Source organism: Amphiprion ocellaris, chromosome 6 (genome assembly GCF_022539595.1).
Source record: "Amphiprion ocellaris isolate individual 3 ecotype Okinawa chromosome 6, ASM2253959v1, whole genome shotgun sequence".
NCBI lineage: Eukaryota > Metazoa > Chordata > Actinopteri > Pomacentridae > Amphiprion > Amphiprion ocellaris.
Genome location: NC_072771.1, coordinates 30,707,471 through 30,726,973, shown reverse-complemented (window position 1 = coordinate 30,726,973; position 19,503 = coordinate 30,707,471). Strand labels below are relative to the sequence as shown.

The window sequence follows — 19,503 nt, the reverse complement described above, 5'->3', positions numbered from 1 at the left end:
TTGTGATTGCTTCTTTTTTTAAACCTTATTTTCTCCCATTTTTTTGGTTTTCATGTCTGTTTATTTTTGATGTAGCCACTAGGTGTTTTGTTTTTCAAATTTAAAAGTGCAGCTAAGAAGCTAACAAAATAATACAATAATAATAGATACATTACACGTATAACTTACAACTCAAATGTCCCATTCACACCAAGCCCATACTATAGTTGAGGTTATTTTGATGAACACCAGCATGGCTACAAACATTAAGATCGTTTCCACTAAGAATTACCTACTTTGTTATGACATGTCATCCTTATTACCAAATTAACCGCATACTTTATTTTTTAAAGATTTTCTAATTTTCCATTTTATCTTAATTCAGGGTGGAGAAAACATCTAATTGCGATTTCTCAGGCAGATACTGCGATTTGTAATGCAATTTAAGTTCAGGCTTCATTTCATCATTTATTATGTAACATATTAAAACGTGATGGCACATTACCACATGAGAAACATTTAAAATGTTAATGGTTTGATTTTTTAAGGCAAAGATGAGAACTGAAAGTTACAAATTGCATGATATATGTATTTCTTTTCTTTTTTTAAAATGGCATAGAAGATAAGACAATTATCTCAAAAGCTGTGGCTATATTAGATTAAATTAAAAAAGTAATGACAATAATTAAAAAAGAAAACAATCTAGATAGGAAAATAACAGGATAGGAACATTCAAAAAAAGACTTCTAATAAATACATAAGAATTGACAACAAAAATAACGATAATTTAAGTATTACTAGTGCAGTAATGTGTTCATTCATTTATTTGCTGCAGCTGATGATGGTTAGGTTCATTTTTGTTACTTCACATACTGCTGGGTAGGTTGGAAATTTCCCTCAGTCTTATCTCAGTCTGATGTTTTAGTTCTTTTACTGTTTTATCTAATGTTTTGTGCTGCAATGCTTTGTGAAGCACTTTGTAACCCCTGTTTTGAAAGGTGCTATAGAAATAAAGTTTATTATTATTATTATTATTATTATTATTATTATTATTATTATTATCATCTTAACCTATAAAGTGCGACATACCTAGCAAACAATGGAACATTCAGGGAACATCCATTGAATATTTGTTGCAACTCTTTAGCAAATGTTCCCTGGAAAGACTTCTTGATGTGCCTGGAACATTTGCTTTTGGGGAAAAAAATCATGATTTCAACATTTGCAGACTGTTCCCTGAACCTATAGAGTTGAGGATATTGTTCCTGACTAATGTTCTTTTACTGTTCCCTTAAGGTCTTCTGAAGTTTTCACAAAATAACCTTCAGGCAACATGTGTTAGGGGAACATTCCGTTAGTAAATGTTCCACAGATGTCAATAAAACCTTCCAAAATGACAGCCAGGGAACATTCATTAAAGACATGTAGTGAACATTTTCTGTACCTTACATGAACATTTGTGAAATGTTCCCTAAGTGTTCAATTGTTTTCTGGTAATGATTCATTTTTATAGATTTCAAAAAAAAAAGTACCTTCAGGAAATGATCCATGAAGGTTAACTCTTAGTTGAGTAATATATTGACATATTTATAATGTTTATGTCGCTAGTCTGTACAGTTGTCAAATACATTAAGCAGATGAAAATGATCACCAGTGGATTATACTGGGGTACAGTATTAAGAAGAATCAAATGGAAAAACTAAATACAAATACCTCAGAATTTTACTTGAATCTAATTCCTGAGTATATTTACAATGTGTTATTTTCTTCTCCTGTGTATTGCAAGGCTATTGTGATCGATTGCTAGAAATTAGAAAAAACTGCAGAAAAGAAATGAACCGTCGCTCGCCAAACCACATATCAAACCCTTACACATTTTTAACCCTTGAATCCGCATTGAAAGCTGGGTCTTTGTAAGGACCCATTACTGTCTGCCCATTGCAACCGTGTCGAATAAAAATGTTAAACATTTCAGGTTAAAAAATATAGATAGTAGAGCTATACTTAAAAGCATGAATGATACTTTTTTATTGATTGGTAAAGAATGGACATGCACAAATAGTCCAAATTTACAAAAACGTCGATGATTTTAATCAGGCGTTCTGCTCGGACTTCTACTGCGTAGTGCCGACTGGGGTTGTGTGTTCCTCTGACAAGAAGCTATGGGATTAGCAAAATAGTCCAGAGATGCGGGTATCTCCCTGGTCACCTCTGAAAACATTCTTCGCTTATCCCCTCCACTACTGTCATAGTGGTATTGTTCCATACGACCTCCGATAGTTCTCACGCTGTCTTATTGAAGAATGTTAACGTTCGTGGCATTTGAGCAGAGCTGGAAAACTAACTTGCCTCTGCTAGCTCGCTAGCGCGTTAGAAAGCTCGACGACATAATAGGCTGCTGTGCTTTTGGGAACGCGGTGTGCTTGCTGTGTCAGATCAACCGAGCTTTTCCCCAGGGTAATATCTGTGTTTTTCAGGTAGTCTCATCGGTCTGCTTTTTCTTTTACGATTGCCTTTTTGTGTAATCATCTGCCTCGGCCGTGAGATGAAGTGGCACCAGCTGACTTGCTAGCCAGCGAGCTAACCGCTCAGCCAGTCCCCAGTGTCTTCACAGCGTTAGCAGGGCACTGCTCTCATTGCGCTGGCTAAAAATACCACTTCAGCTCCCATGCTAGGTGCACCTCCAAAAGTGGTGGACTAGTCCGGCTTTTTCTGGTTACATTGCTCGCAGTTTGGCACTCTACATGGTCACTACAGTGAGTTTGAGGCGACTGGAAGAGCGAGTCGGACCCCGAGGTTGTGAGCCGAGCTGGGCTGATCTCACATTAAGTCGTACCGGCTGCTGGGCTTCGGGTCTCAAGAGGAACGATACTTGGCTAATCGGTGGCCGAATATCATTTCACCCTAATGGGCTTGTTCTGTCATCAGTCGTAATATAACAAGCCTTGGTGCGGTCCAGGGTTTCAAGATCGAAACTTTGTAAGAAGAAATCTTCTGTGTTTCTACTGTCTGAGACTTCCGAGGCAGACTTGATCTGTCCAGAGCAGACCGCCATGTCGGAGGATAACAACGCAGACAAGTTCATCAAGGTAATCTTACAGTCAGATGTGAATCTAGTGGTCGACATTTTGGTAGTGATCTACATTGATGATGAAAATGTTCTATCTCTGCATTTCTGCTTTTGAAGATTAAAAACAATCTCTCAGCTGAGAACGTATTTCACTTAAATTTTTTCGTCAACGTGATGTTAATTGTATATTGCTCAATGAAGACACGCTATAAGTACACTTGGATCTTGTTTTATGAGACCGCCATAGATTGATACAACACATGACAGCTCAAGTATTTAGTTGTGACATATGGACTTGTGAAATATGTAAAATGTATTATAGAAAGTTTTCCCATGATGAACATGACTGTCGAGTTTGGGTCTTGGTCACTCGTTAATGGTCATTAACCAGCAACATTTCCATACGACCCGGTACTGGGATTTGTTCTTGGCTTGCTCTCCTCAATGTCTCACTGCGCTGGCATCTATGATAGCAATAAAATGTGATCTTGATTGGCCCTGGCCTCTACTTTCACAGTTGGGAGAGAAGAAGTTGAGTACTGGAGCACACACTGGTTGTCCACTGTGCCTTCTACCGTAAAGACAGATTGGTTGGTGAACTAGCAAACTCTTGGTTTCATGCAGTGTCTCTGTTATCTTGAATTTCCTTTTCATGGTGAACCAAGAAATCATCATGGTAACCTGTGATGAATAAGGAACTTGCTCCAGAACAGGATCAATTCGGCCCATTGGATCAAAGTGTCTTAGTTCTTGTCTCCTTGATTGCTTTACAAGAATCACCAGTTAAACCATGCCTCATATTTAATATGTTGCTACTGATTTATTGATAGTGCATGTGGTTGGCTTGTATTTACAAATACTGCGTCTTCCATCAGAATTTGCTCAGAGTACACAGAGACAATTGATTGTTAGATTTATTGTCCCGGGCATAGTGATGTCGGGTCATTCAAAGATAAGAAGTTTATGGTACAGACAGCTGAGTAGTTGTGTACTAAATACCAGCCCCTCGTGCTATGCCGCGTGAATGAATCCCAGTTATCATCAGCGTCTTTGTGTTTACACAGAGCAGATTGGACTGGCCAGGGCAGTGGAAGGACATTATGGTGGCTGCTGGCAGGGGCACAAAATCGTACTGCAGTGGCCAAGACCAATATATTTGTAGGAGAAGAATCAAAAGGCTAATTTGTTTATTTTGTGTTCTTAAGTTAGGGGTTTTGTAACTTACAGTACAAACAGATGATGGGTTTTCAGCTCGGGTGATTGCTGACGTTGTCTCCCTTCTTCCAGGATTGTGCCCCAAATCTTTTTATTGGCAGCAGTGGCTGAGCTTTCCCAGATGCATGTATTTTATGGCCACCAAGCTGTCTTTTTCTAAGAATACTCTGTGTTAAGGATTAGCCCTTTGTGAACCAAGAGAGATGATAATGGATATATAGCTGTTATATAACCCAGTGCTAACACATTGGGGGGGAAATGCATTGCACCCTTGCAGTAGAATGTCAGTAACATTTGCCAAGCTCTTTTCAACATTACGTGAGAAATCCATATTGTGAGAGATAGAAGTTACATTCTGGGTGCTGGGAAATCATTTCCCGAGTTTTAGCAATGATTAGAAGCAGTCTGACTTGTGCAGTAGTTTTTATTTCCCTTCTCTTGAGCTGTTGCTTGTACTTCATGACATCAACCATGCTGGCATTCGTGAAAAGTAAAAGAATTCCAAAAACTTAACCCACGGTTTGTAATTGATTCCAGTATATCCTAAAAGTCTGCCTCTTTGTTTCTTTTCAAATGTCTGATACATTTTCTGGTGTGGTTTGTCTTACAATCAGGAGACATCCATTCTGGACGAGTACAACATAAACTGGACACAGAAGTTGGGAGCTGGCATCAGTGGACCTGTCAGGTGAGTGCATTAAGACTTTCCTCCTGTCCTAAAATGTTGTCTGTTCTGCTGAATTAACTGTGTGTATTTCTGCTGGTGCTACCAGAACTTGGAACAAGGTTATTTTACTGAACTATGACCAGAACAAGTTGTTCTACCAAAGCAGGACACATCATCATGGTTGAGAAATCAGCTGTTAATTTGTCTTGCTGGTGTCTGTGGAGATACGTCACTGTCATAAATCAGCTTTCATTTTTGACCACCATAGTTTTGGACTGCAGTATTACACTGAGAGAAATCTGATTCTGACATGCTGGCTTAAGTTCAGCTATGAGAGCAGCGTCATGGTCCATTGAGATTGTTTTGTAGTTTAGTTTTGATCTGAAAATAGTGTATTGTGACTCAGAATATTCTAAAACCCCCTGATGTGATTGCGAGATGAATATTGCTATATTCCCTGACCCCTGCAGTGCATGATTCAATCACTGTTGTGGATGCTACTGCAGAGATGATGTCAGATTTAGATCATTTGTTAACCGTTGAATGGTCAGACTTTGTGTTTGCTGCCACAGAAAACTTTCCCACATGTTTGCAGCTCATTACTTCTCCTGTGGTTTTATTGCATCATGTTCACAGTGGCACCAGTTCATGAGCACAGCTTGAACTTATCCATGTCACATTATACTTATTTTAGAATTTGAAATGACTTGTCACCTGCTGTAAGTGACTGGACCAACTACTAGTGTGCAAGTGTCACACCTTGCGGCTGCGTGGTCACCATTTTTATTTTTCTTGGTGGTGGTTCAGTCAGCTCAGACACATGTAACTGAAGAATCCTTGCCTTGAATCCAAGCCAAACCTTCTGTGCAAGCAAGCCTGTTGTTGAAAATCTTGTGTACATATGTGTAACTATGTTGAAAAAAGTTATTCATGTCTAATTCCTTGGCTTTTGGAGATTTTATTCGAAAAGTGTACAGATGAAACTAACCTGCCTTTAAAAGGCTGGACTCAGATTGAATAGTTGATGCTACTGGATTCATGAGGGATCAGTAATTTAACTCAGCAGTTTTTTTTATCTGTGCACTTCTCCCTGCATTCTTCTAATAGTTTCCACTGACAACTGGGGAGTATTCTGTCTCAGGAAAGTGCACATTTCTGAAATACTACCAATAACTAAACGTGACTTTAAGACATAAACTTCATGAAGTTTGGTGGACCTTGAAGGCAAGAAGCCTCTGCATTGCTCTACATCACTGGCATAATCCCTTCATAGGAATTATTTTTGTTTGTAGACTACAAAACGTCACAGAGAGGTAGTGGCCGCTCCAGCAGTTTCAAAATCTGTTTTATTTGCAGTTTCTTTTGTGCAAGTTTGTCTGACCTACTGATTCCAGCTAGACACAGGCTGCAATATAGCAGTGGTTGTCACTGATTCCTTCTGCTCATTCTGCACTTTAAAAGGCATCACAAGTCTGGATCCGGAGACAGCAACCTGTTATTTCCTAATGTGCGTAGTTTTGGCCTCAAGTGACAAGAATACTGAGAAACTGACTCATCAGGCCTCCATGTAAACACACTCTATGATTCATGCTGTACAGTTTCTTTTTCGAGCAGCTCTTGCTCACCCTGTCTCTATTTTTCTGACTCTGTTTTTCACTCTGATTTTATGGAGACTTGCTGTTGGTGTTATTCACTCTCCGTTCACCTCCTTCTGTCTCACAGAGAAGAACATTTGGGTCTTTTACTATCCCAACCCCCCTCTGTCTAACTCTGTGATTCATTAGGTTGGTATTGCTTCCCAGTGAAGTGAACTTTGGCCGAAGCAGAATGTTTCTTGCAGTAATGCTTTAATAGTGTAATCTGAGTTCAAGGGCCAGAGGTGGCTTCTTAAAGTGAATATTTGAGTCCTTGCAGACGAGAAGAGTGTGGAAAAGAGTTATGTTTCTTAGAAAATATCATTTATATCAGCATGCTTCATATTTAATCTGTTTTCTAGTGCTATCCTACAGTGTAGTTTGAACAAACTTTCTCAGGAGTCGTTCAGTTTAATTCAACCACAACGCATGAGAATTATGACATGCACAGATGGTTTTCTCCTTGATTTTACTCTAGTTACAAAGATGCGGACAAGGTTTATATTCCCATAACAAACTGTGATGTTGACAAAATACAGTTCTTAACTCCAGCTAGTCGGCTGCTGTCTTGTTCTTGTGCCTGTATTAGGTCAAATTTAGAGCACATGTTACTGAGACTATAAAAGAGGGATGCAAATGTTTATTAGCTGAAGAACAATATCTAAGCACATAGAAACTGTCAGTAAAGCTTAAATTCATTCATAGAAAATTGCAAATGAACACCTACACAAGTATTACAAACTCATTCTCTGCACCTAAGCATTGTTCACACAGAGATGTTCAGAGATTATAAATACTGACATGGTTAGTCGTTGATAAGAAGAAATTGAATGTACTTTTACAGCATTAATAGCATATTGATGAAGTATTTCTTGCAGTAAATGGCAGACAATTCCCTCTTTGCAGCCACTCAAAAGGGAATATTTTCTGGTTGTTTTATACTGTGTGTTGGAAGTGTAAAACGGAGGTGGGCACATATTTGCACCTAATCTGGGGGTGTTCTGTAGTTTACGCGTTCTGGTGTAAAATCTCTGCAATACTGGGAAACTGGTTGGGTTACTCGCTGCCTTTCACATCCACAGCTTTATCCTCTTGGTGATCAGGTAGTGCTGCCAGCTATTACAAATGTAGTATTTTAAAAGTTGTTCTTATCTCTGCTGCAAAACTTACAGTGCAGCTTTGTAAGATCCCAAACCCCCCACTGTAAAAGAATGGACCGATGAAATGATTAAGATCTCGTCATATAAACACATGCTGGGAAGAATTAACAGTGAGGGGAAAAAGAAGAGGAAAGGGATCAGCTTTGGTTGCATGTTAATTTAAGCTGAAGCTGGAATGTAAATGAGTTAATGACTGACCTTTATTTTCATTTTTTCATGTCGAAGGCTTCCTTTTTAAGTTGAAGGATAACTCTGTTCTGTTTTGTGCATCTGCTTTGTGATATGTTGCACTGCCCCAGAAAAGAAACTAGATATTTGAATCATTAAAACAAATCACAACAGGCTGACAAAGAATGTATATTTGAAACTGTCAAATAATATGATTTTATCAACCTCAAAGCAACATTTAAATGCGACAAATGGCATGTTAAGTTGAAAGATACACATTACAGCCCCAATTCAACATTGAAATCCGTGTTTTGTACTTGTAAAGACTGGAAACCGTCTGGCATTTCTTACACATGCAATGTCCTCAGAGATAAATTTGTGGATTTAGGCCTACATGAATAAGTCAGACTTCACTTGATATTGATCATGTTTTTTTATCATTTGGACAAGAATACTGGCAGATATTTTGGTGGCCGTTTTGTATGCAGGCACAGTGAGTACGTCATACCGACAGGCATTTAGAATAGGTGACTCGGATAAGTGCATCATCATTGACAAACAGAACAACTGACTGATAATAGAAATTGAGAAGATCCCTGCCTGACTACAGAAACGACCTTACTTACTCTTGATATGATCACATCATTGGCAAACTTTGTGTTGTGTGAGATATTTATTGACTTTTATTTTCTTCTGTCCAGAGTTTGTGTAAAGAAGTCAACTCAGGAACGCCTGGCCCTGAAGATCCTGATTGATCGGCCCAAGGCCAGAAATGAGGTGAGAGGAAACACTGTCCTGCTTGTGATTAATGCTTGTTGTTTGTTGTCTTTGGCTGTGTCGATATGCTTTGTTCTGTTTGCCAGCTTGTTTTCACTCTTTATTAATTCTTCTTTTTCCTTCCTTGTCAATCTGTCTCCTGTCTGTTTGTACAGACTTCTTTGTCCGTGGCATTGTCTCCCTTCAGTGAACAGTTTGTCTTGCAGCCTCTCCATGTCATTAGCAGCCCCCTGTTTTGATCAAGCAGCTTATACAGCAGTTAAGCAGCGAGACATGCAGTCAAAACAAGCTACACAGACCTGCTTCGCACAAGCTCCAGCTGCTGAACTGCGAAAACAGACAAGCAAATACACAGAGATTATTACTACTGAACAACATATTCTCCAGGCTCTTATATCATCTTCTTAAGTGATAATGATGACTAGGTTTATGTGTTGGGTTTCTAAAGGTTTATTTGGTGTATCTAGCAAACAGCCTTTTGCTTTGTCTGACGCTGCATAACTTGGATCATTGTGATTACTTGGCAGCTCCACTTTATTGGTTGCTGCATAATTTGTAGTTACATTTGTTAAATCTGTTGGTTTTATTTGACTGGTATGAATATGTATTCGCTGACTTGCCCACTTAGTAAATACTAAATGATCCAAGCATCCATAATGACAGAAAGCAAAGAGGTGAAACAATTTAACAAACTGTGTGTTGTTTAAACACACATTGATTTCATGTTAAGTTGCCATTTTATCATTTCCTTTAAGCAGGGAAATGTGCAAACCCCACACCAGAGTATTATTAGGACAAACAGACTGTGTTGAGGACATGATGCTGTTCTGTGTTGCAGTTATTTCACATGGCTTTATAGTAAAAAAAAAAAGTAAAATATTCAAGTGAATTATTTTATATACAGTGTTTGATTCTCTCCATTACAGGTGCGGCTCCATATGATGTGTGCCAACCACCCAAACATAGTGCAAATTCTGGAGGTTTACGCAAATAGTGTCCAATTCCCGCATGAGTCCAGCCCAAGGTAAAGAGCTCTGTGTGTGAATTTGTTTTTGGAAAATCCTGAGCACTTATTTATGTGCTCTGTATGTTAATTCTGTCCCCTCTCTTTCACTGATCCCTGAGACCATCCTCATCTGTTTTGTAATTTATTTTTTTCCACAGAGCGAGGCTCCTGATCGTTATGGAGATGATGGAGGGCGGTGAGCTGTTCCACAGAATCAGTCAGCACAGGCACTTTACCGAAAAGATGGCCAGCCAGGTCACCAAACAGGTAGATGAAAACACCCACAAGCACGCACTTCAGTGTACTACAGACTGTTTTTCTATTACTTTTCCAGAATGTGATGTTGTAAATATTTAATCCTGGCCGGGCTTTGTCGTGCTTCGTCTGCCTTTTCCTGTGAAACATTTTATTTCTGTGGGTAACTACATGTCTGGCGGCCTCTCCATGTCATTAGCAGCCCCCTGCTTGGATCAAGCTGCTCACGCTGCATTCGGGCATGTGGTCAAAAGAAGCAGCACACAGCAGCTCAACTCGAGGCTGATTAAAAGGGCTTCAACACACACACACACACACACACACACACACACACACACACACACACACACACACACACACACACACACCCGTGTAGCTGGTGTCTCAGTCTGATGTCTTTTCCCCTGTAGATCAGTCAAGCGTTGGAACATTGTCACTCCCTAAATATTGCACATCGTGACCTGAAGCCAGAGAACCTGCTCTTTAAGGACAACTCTCTGGTAAGCTGCTGGAGTTACATTTCATTTCATATTCAGACATAATTACTGCCGTTTTAAAAGTATACCAGCACCACTGCAGCCATTCTGGGTGATGCTTTTCAGCTAATTAAGTCTGCACACAAAATACAGTATATACTACAAAGGAATGGGAACTTTGCTGGACTTTATGACAAACTGGGAAGACAGAAGTTTTCTTGGCCATATCTAGCAGCAATTGGCCAAGATTTTGTAGAAATATCCAATCCATAGTTGCTGTGATAGACTTTGAAATCAGTTCTTGCTCTGGCAGTGACTTCAGTGATATCCCAAATGGGTCTCATCAAGTGAAGCCTCTGACATATAAACAACCTGACATGTTTTAAAGTAAGCTGCTAAAATATGTTTCTGTCCTCGCTCCACATTCATATGTCTCACTCTGTGATTCTGTCTTTTCTGCAGGATGCACCTGTGAAATTGTGTGACTTTGGCTTTGCCAAAATTGATCAAGGAGACTTGATGACCCCTCAGTTCACTCCTTACTACGTAGCACCTCAGGTGAAAAAAAATAGAGTTCACTAAAGATGTGTTGCTTCCTCACTGCTAATGTTCAGCTCAGACTACACAGACTTTCACACCTCACAATGTTCTGCCCAGTTTAATTACTCCGCCAAGGAACAGCGGAGTTATGTGACGATTGCCGTACGTCTGTCTGTCTGTCTGTCTGTCTGTCTGTCTGTGTAACATTACTCAAAAACGGATTTGGACAACAGATTTGGATGAAATTTTCAGGGAAAGTTAGAAATGACACAAGGACCACCTCATTAACTTTTGGCAGTGATGCAGCTTATAATCTGGATCCACGGATTTGTTAAGGATTTCCCATTGCGAGATATAGCTGCCGGCACGGTGTCGCTGTAAACATGATGTGAACACTGTGTCAGTTACCTGCTGATGATCACATAATTGTGATCCTACAACAAATTGACTGGTTTATCGGTTGGAAATCATACAAGGAATAAATGAGTAAACCATGGGGTGTTTCTGAGCCCCATCATTCCTGCCGTCCGCTACATATTTAAGTCATGTATGTAGCAAACCCCAGCCAGACAATGGTGAAGCTCCTGGTGTTTCACAAAGACTTTATTTACGTTCAGCCATCAGCCTTATTTTGAAGACAAATTCACCTTTCTGTCCTTCACTCCTTTCTTCACCATAGGAGCTTGTCTCCATTCCAGCTAGATGCTTATAAATTTAGACACATCCTTTGCTAGACAGCAACAGCGTGGAACCGTTTTCTTTCATCTTTATGTGAATTTTCTGACTTTTCGGCAGCGTCTTTGTCATGTCACGAAACCGCTTCTTAGAGAAACACTTCCTGTGCCACTGGAATGATTACAAAATAAAAGCCCATAACATTAAAAATACTCCTTCAAAATTAAATCCTGGACAGAACGGTTATTTTAACACTAGCAAAACAAAGGTTTGCCAAAAGTGATCAACTGATCACCAGACCTTTCTAAGAGTAATTTACATGCGATTTGGTATAAATATATAACGTGCACATGCATAACACATGTCTGTGCTCAGCACAATGTCATTTTTTATTAAAGATTTCATCCGTCGAATACGTTTACTCCTGTATTGTGAGCCCAGCATGAGGAACATCTTAAGTACATGAAAAATAACTGAATGCATATTATCTTGTTGTCTTCCTTGTTCAGGTACTTGAGGCTCAAAGAAGACACCAGAAGGAAAAGTCTGGAATTATACCTACCTCACCCACTCCTTACACCTATAACAAGGCAAGACTCCTGGCCTTCCTGACTTTTTTTTAGGTGCTACAAGCTTGATTTAATGCTGAAGTATTTTTTAGATAACTGTCTCTTTTCTGTCTGCAGAGCTGTGACTTGTGGTCTCTCGGTGTGATTATCTATGTAATGCTGTGCGGCTATCCTCCATTCTACTCCAAGCACCACAGTCGCACCATCCCAAAGGACATGAGGAAGAAAATTATGACGGGAAGCTTTGACTTTCCTGAAGATGAGTGGAGCCAGATCTCTGAGATGGCCAAGGACATTGTACGCAAGTAAGTCTTTATCTTTTTTCTCTCTGCTCAAACAGCTGAATCATGTAAGACAGATATTTTAGTTTTTTTCTGTTTATTTGATAGCTGCAGTAGCGATAAAGGCAGTAAAATGTAAGACGAGAGATAGGGATGCATGCTGTGCGTTAACCATTAGGTTGATTTTATTTCTCAGACTCTTTAATAACACAAACAGCTAGATATGTGAAAGTGTTTTACATTGTTTTGTCATTCCAGCAGACTCATTAGACTTAATATCTCCACTTGCCTTGCTTCTCTTCATGTCACCTTTCATCTTCCTTACCTTTATTCATCCCATCCCTCTGTTATGCTCCCTCATTCATCCTTCTTTCTGTCCCTTAATTTATGCTTCCTCCTTTCTGCATCTGCTCCCTGCAGGCTGCTGAAGGTGAAGCCAGAGGAGAGGCTGACTATTGAGGGAGTCTTGGCTCATCCATGGCTCAACTGCACTGAGGCCCTCGACAATGTGCTGCCATCTGCACAGATGATGATGGACAAGGTGAGTCTTGGATTGCATCGGTTTACTCCAGTCTTGCTGCTGCTTCTGAATGAACTGACCAGCCTAGACCACTGTTGAAAGTTGGTCAAAATACTTATTGTGATGTAGTATCTTTACCTCATCTTCCTGTTATTAATATGGATTTATAATCTATGCCAAGGGTTAATGGGAATGCAATCTTATGTACTTATGCTGCAGGTTTTGATTTGTAGTTCATACTAACTCTATAATATGCTCTTGTTGTGCTTTTTTCACTGACTTGTGATACGGAGCAGGGGAAATCACAGGCTATCGATCACAGTTCTTCTATTTCCCATGCGATTTCTCTGTTGACCCAACATGTAGATACATTTTTCAAATGTCAGCTATGGTGTTGCTTAGGGATTACCCTTGGAACCTATGCATGTAGCCACCATAGATACGGTGCAGCCCCTTAATGCAGTAGTATCAGCTCAGCTTTACTGTTTGTTCTGTGCATTCTAGGCAGTGGTCGCAGGTATCCAGCAGGCCCACGCAGAGCAGCTGGCCAACATGAGAATTCAGGATCTGAACGTGAGCCTGAAGCCGCTAAACTCTGTCAACAACCCAATCCTCAGGAAGCGGAAGCTACTGGGGTATGATTGCTTTTGTTGAGTTTATTGTATTAATTTTACTTCTTGAACTTCATTTTTTGTCTATTTTAAATTTAAATAAATAATCACCGAACTCATAAGTTATAGTATGTTTCTGATAGATTTAAGGGGTCTTTGTATTTGGTAAAAGGTTTTTTGACAAAATATGTTGTGATGTCCATGTTACAGCCCCAAGCCCAGTGACGGTTTCTTCATTCATGATCCGGAGAACGGAGGGGAGGACTCCAACGTAGCGCTGGAAAAATTACGAGATGTCATTGCACAGTGTATACTACCACAAGCTGGTCAGTAAACTCACACTGCAAATGGCATTTTACTGTAGGAATGCCTATAAAATGCATACTTTGTACACTGAACGCTAGAAATTGCTGCATTACAGTGCTCTAAAAATGATTTACTTCCATTGTTCTTGATGAGTGCAATGAAATGTGTCTTCAGTAGATTTGCTTTTCAGCCATTTCTATTCAACTAAGAAGCATTTTGCCAGTTGATGATGATGGAAACAAAACAAAGACACATTCTCCAGAAACAGATTATCAGCTATTATTTATGTTCTATTTTCCCACATTTATTTGGCTACAAATTGAGTTTGGCTTTCTGAAATGCTGAGGAAGTCACCCATGTTAGAAGGGGTATAATGAGTAAACATTGCTGGACTGGTACTGATATATTAGAACTTATGTAAGGCATGACTGTGAAGTTATTCTTATTCCCAGTGCAAAATATCACTGAGACAAAGAGATGGAGAGTAGCTTCTGATGTGAATGCTTTCTTTGTGCAGGAGAGAACGAGGACGAGAAGCTGAATGAGGTGATGTATGAAGCCTGGAGGTTCAACAGAGACTGTAAGCTGCTGAGAGACGGACTGCAGGGGCTCAGCTGGGATGGTTGGTACCATTTAATGTGGCAGGAAGTCATCAAACGCACTACACTTCACACTCACGGTCCTCACAACATAACACCTAACCAAACCATCTAGGCCGACTAAACCACAAAAACACAATAACACACAAACACTAATAACACTGGAACACTAACAGAAACCACAATAATGACATTTAAACCCCCAACATCCCAAACTGCCATGGTGCATTGCAGCGCAACAGTTCAGTCATAGCGACCGGCTCTGCGATCTCTACATTAGTTTAATTATTTTGCGGTAAAATAAGCATTTTCTAGCCTAAAAAAATCAAAACAATAGAAAAAATATACAAAGTAATAATTAAAATGCATTAAAAGAATATTTAATTGAAATAAAATGCGGTCCGTAGCATCGGTCTTCTGTCTCCCTTGTGTAGCAGCTTTCACCTTGTCCATTTCACATAGACGTCTGATCGCTGCACATAGTGTTGCTCTGCGGTGTGTGGGGAGGGTTTATAAAGCCTTAAAATATATAAAAATAGTAAAATAAAATATGGCCGCTACTTTACAGATTTTCGTCTGTCGCAGGGAGGTCAGGAACGTAACCCCTGTGATAGAAGAGGGACCACTGTATTATGTTTTTTAAACTAAGGAGGAATTTTCTCCAGCATTTCCTGACATTTCCAAGACAGAGTGATTAATGGGTAAAATAATCGCATAAATAACTGAGCAGCCCTAATTATTTAAACCACAATTGCTCCATTGTTTGCCAAACATCAACAGAAAACACTGAATATATTCTTTCTAATTGTCTCTGGTGGTTGAAGTTTAGTCAATAATGGATTAAGTGGGGAAAAAAAAACTCGACAATTGGCTGGTGGTTCAGCTGAACACTACAGAACAATACAGTTGTTTCTGTTTTACAGTTAAAAGCATTAATTATTATCAGTTTTCACTGTTTGTGTAGTTGTCCAGTTCTTAACCACCAGCATTTCTGTTGCAGGACGAGCCTTCTCTGATAAAGTCGACCGCTTGAAGTTGGCTGAAATAGTGAAACAGGCCATCGAAGAGAAGACGAATCTCCAAGAATCTCATTAGCAAATGCTGTCTTTCTGTCTTCCTTTTATATTGTTTATTATGACCCTTTTTAACCCATATCTGTAAAGAGGCTTTTTTATGTAAAATGAAGCGCTAAATTTTTTGTTTTTTTTTCATAAATTCACTTGCAAGACCTATTGTTGACCTATTGCAAGAGCTATTGTACAGCTGTAGATATATTTCAAAGAGGACGCATTGGTACTATAATTTTTTTTAAAAGGACACATGCAAAGAACACGAAAAAAAACTATATTTTCATTTTTGCAAAAAAAAAAAGATAAAAGAAGAGAAAAATCTGTGAAAGAAATTATTTTCTGGGAGGGAATTTTTATTAGCTGCTTGTCCAGCTTATCCAAGATGTCATGTGTTTTATCCCCGTTATTTCATTTTATTTTTAACCATCCTAAGAATTTTTATTTATTGAAACAAAGAGTTCCATTATTTTATACCTTAGTCGTAGCTTGATAGTGGGCTCTTAAGTCGAGAGAACCTGTCTGCAATGTGACTTTGTTCTTCCACACATTCTCTGAATCTACAGGTGGATCTTTGTGATTTTTTTGTGCAACTTTTCCTTTGTTGCATAGAAGTCGAGGAGGAATGAACCCAGAGGCAAAGAAAGTCTCATAAAATAAAATGCAGCCCAAAATTGCTTATTTTGATGCAACCCATTTCTTAAAAGCTGGTAAACGACGGCTCTAAAAATATCTAAGTGGACTGAACAGGCTTTTCTTTCTGACTTACTTGGATGTTTTGGAAACAGTCTCATTTATCAGAGCTTTCACCTTACAGTCTTCTTTAAAAGAAATTGTAGTTGCAGTTAAAAGCTCTATTTAAGACTTTTTGGGTTATTTTTTTGGATCAGATGCCTCCAAAGTTGAGAATGAACTTTCACACTCGACCAAATCCACATGCATATTGCAAACTCCGACGTCAACTCATAAAGTGATGATTTGGTCTGTCAGCTTCCCAAGTTTCAGTCAAGCAAGTAAAATGAAATGAACCATTTCAGATCATTTCATCGGCTGTTTTTCTTCTTTCTGCTGTGAGTCTGAAATGTCTTAAGTCCAGTGTTTTGTTTTTTTTTTTAAGTTGTTGATCTGTGAAACTGACACATTCTGAATTGCTTTGATGTAAAGTTGTAAACTGGTGGAATTCAGACCTGCATAGTTAGTATTTTTGATTTTCTCAGAACAAGAATGGTTCAAGCAGAAACACACAAAAAATAGCATTTTTGGTGCAATGTTTTTCTGACAGAAAAGATCAGTAGGAAGGTCTGTTTGGATTTCAAACTCATAACTTGATGTTCTACTGAAAGTGCAATAGGACTATAATGTAATCATGTTTTCATAATGAATGCATGTGTGTTCATAGTGAGATCATCCAATCTGGCAGTATTACTGTCGAACACGGACCTTTCCTGCTTCATTTCAGTGGTCTGAATACCAGCTTGTGCTCCCTCCCTTCGCTCACCCTTTAGTTGTAATTGCTGTCATATCATTGATTGATCAGAGTGAAAGCTTCACTACACAATTTTACTCTAGTCCTTCAGTCATATCTGATGTTATTTCTTCAAAGAGGGGTTGAAAGAAGGGGTTCGTGTTCAGGTGTTTCGAATGAGGCCATGCTGGATCAGCACTTTAACGGCTAAAAACGCATGTTGTCTTGTTTAGTTCTGGTTATTTCTCATATTCTGTTTGCTTCAGAAATTCTCAAGTCTGTTGTGAATTCTCCTTTGATGATGCAGAATTATTTCTGTAAACGTGTTCATGTCAAGATGACTGCATTAACCATGAGTTTCAAGAAAATTGCAAACATCAGTGCAATATATCATCGCTGTCCAGTCAAATGTGTCTCGTTTTGCTACCCTCAGATAAAACGAAGGATTAAATGTTCACCTTTTATTTCTCGGCTACACAAACCGTTAAAAAGCTTTTTGTATTATCTGAAAAATGCATCGTCTCCTAGCTAAAAGCAGGGCTGTGTTTCTTGGCTCGTGAAAAGACATTTTGGAGACAGTAACAAAATGTAAGCTGTTTTTTTTTGTTTTTTTTTTTTTTACACCATATGAAGAAAAAGTGCAAGTCTTCCTTTGTATGTCTATTTCTAATTTAAGTTTGGCTTAAAAACAAAAAAAAAAAACTGAGTAAAGTCAGTCATTACTGACATGATTCTGGGATTCTGTTAATTGGTCTCCCTTAAAAGCTCAATGTGTTTGAAAAGGCCTTATTATTACACGGCTAAGTTTTACGCTCAAATGTGCCTTGTTGAAAGGGCGGCATCGTCATCCATTACTGCTCTTGTCAGATGAAATAAATCACAGAACAAAGGAGAAACTGTTTAAAAGAAGACTGGTATTTGTCGTTTTGGCTGTGATTTGCTTGTTTTCCTATGAAGATATGAAGGTTTTTCATTCCATATTGCTGCATATTGATTTGGAAATGTTTGCTGAAATTAATTTAGCATCATATCTGGAAGGGAAAAAAACTATTTTCCTTAAAGTATGAGTTATTTTTGAAGTGTTTAATTTCACAACTGGGAAATTGAAGGAATAGTTCAGCATTTTGGTAAATTTGTGCTTTCTAGCCTCCAGTTTGTCCGAGAAATAAAAAATTCTTCAACTATTTAACATGATATATCTCGTGTTGAAAAATCAGAAAGTTAAATCCTAATTTTGCCTTTGTGCAAATGGATTAGTGTTGCAAATTGTGCCATTAATGGGCACAGAATCACAACACAAACGTTTAAATTGAAATAAATGTTATTAGGTAAGCTAACAACTGCTGCTGCCTTGTACCTTGTATGTATCGGACAAAAATACGAATTTTAGTTTACTCCATGTTACTCATTTTTGCAGAATTAACTGAACTTCTTGCTAGAAAATGGAACCAAATGTTGCTGTTTTGTTTAACTTTGACCATGTTTGTGTGGATGTGTGACAGTATGTAATTAATTTATATATAAATATATATATTTGCTTGTGTGGTTCAAGTATGCAGAACCTTCTTTGTATTTCTGCAGGTCTATTAGAGAATCAGAGCTTCTTTAATCTCTTCCCCTCTCGGCCACAAATGACATAATTTATATCTTCTGCTGATTATTGTTGAAGGGCAGTGTATTTATTAGCATTTTTGTACTGTAAAGTCAAAGCATGTATCTTTATACTGGTAGTCCAAACAGTGAAAATCCTAGTAACAGACACCATTTGCCTGCTGTTTGCTGCTCAGTCTGGCTCAGTGTTACTAAAACTACCAGAGGAAGGATGTTTTTTATTTTGAAGAAGCAGCCTCCTTCCTCTGCATCCTTTAACTGAGTAGTTGCTGCTGTAGGAATCTCTCAGATTGACATTCAGGCGAACCCAACTTCAGACACATTTGACAAATATTAAGTAGCTTCCATTAGTCACTTTCTTTTACTTGGCTGCACAGTTTCACATTTTCTACAAGGGAAGAGGCCAGATTTCTTGTTTATCCAAGCTCTCCCAACACGGATGAATAATTGTACCGTTTTTTTAATACCTGACGGGTAGAAATTGTTTCGTCAGCACTTCTACTCTTGATAAATACCAGTTTCTTCCATTTCCTCCGTAGTATATGTACTTGTGTAGTACAGGGAGGTGTTTGAGTTTCACAAGATGCATAGTTCTTTGGGTTTTCTGGCATCAAAGAGGATGAATTTATTCCTCCTGAAGTAGCCGTTTCTGTTGAGGAAAGGAAATCATTTCTACGTTTTCAGAGCTTTTTCTCTCCTTTTTTCTGGTCTGGCAGTTAATGTAGCATGAATCTCTCATCAAAGACTTGCTGTACTTTCGGTTTCTTCATGTATTTTTGCCCTTTCTGCCTTCTTGGAATGTCATCAACATGCTGACTTTGTAATAAAGGAATTCTTTGACTTTTGAACATA

The 19,503-nt window shown here is 38.7% G+C and overlaps 1 protein-coding gene across 1 annotated transcript; it reads left to right on the top strand.

Annotated features, from left to right (window-relative positions):
• The first annotated feature begins 2,129 nt into the window (after positions 1–2,129).
• mapkapk5 (MAPK activated protein kinase 5) lies at positions 2,130–19,503 on the top strand. Its single transcript, XM_023264416.3, has 14 exons — positions 2,130–3,068; positions 4,879–4,952; positions 8,595–8,670; positions 9,597–9,694; positions 9,835–9,943; positions 10,342–10,431; positions 10,870–10,965; positions 12,132–12,212; positions 12,309–12,496; positions 12,893–13,013; positions 13,497–13,627; positions 13,814–13,929; positions 14,427–14,531; positions 15,509–19,503. The coding sequence occupies exons 1-14, from the start codon at positions 3,033–3,035 to the stop codon at positions 15,601–15,603; spliced, it is 1,416 nt and encodes a 471-aa protein (XP_023120184.1). The 5' UTR covers positions 2,130–3,032; the 3' UTR covers positions 15,604–19,503.

What these genes read in the sequence shown, in the direction of transcription:
- mapkapk5 (XM_023264416.3), top strand. Translation starts at nt 3,033, where the DNA reads ATGTCGGAGGATAACAACGCAGACAAGTTCATCAAG. An exon ending in GGCCCAAGGCCAGAAATGAG is followed by an intron (nt 8,671 to 9,596) that starts GTGAGAGGAAAC and finishes TCTCCATTACAG; the next exon opens with GTGCGGCTCCATATGATGTG. An exon ending in CCGCATGAGTCCAGCCCAAG is followed by an intron (nt 9,695 to 9,834) that starts GTAAAGAGCTCT and finishes TTTTTTCCACAG; the next exon opens with AGCGAGGCTCCTGATCGTTA.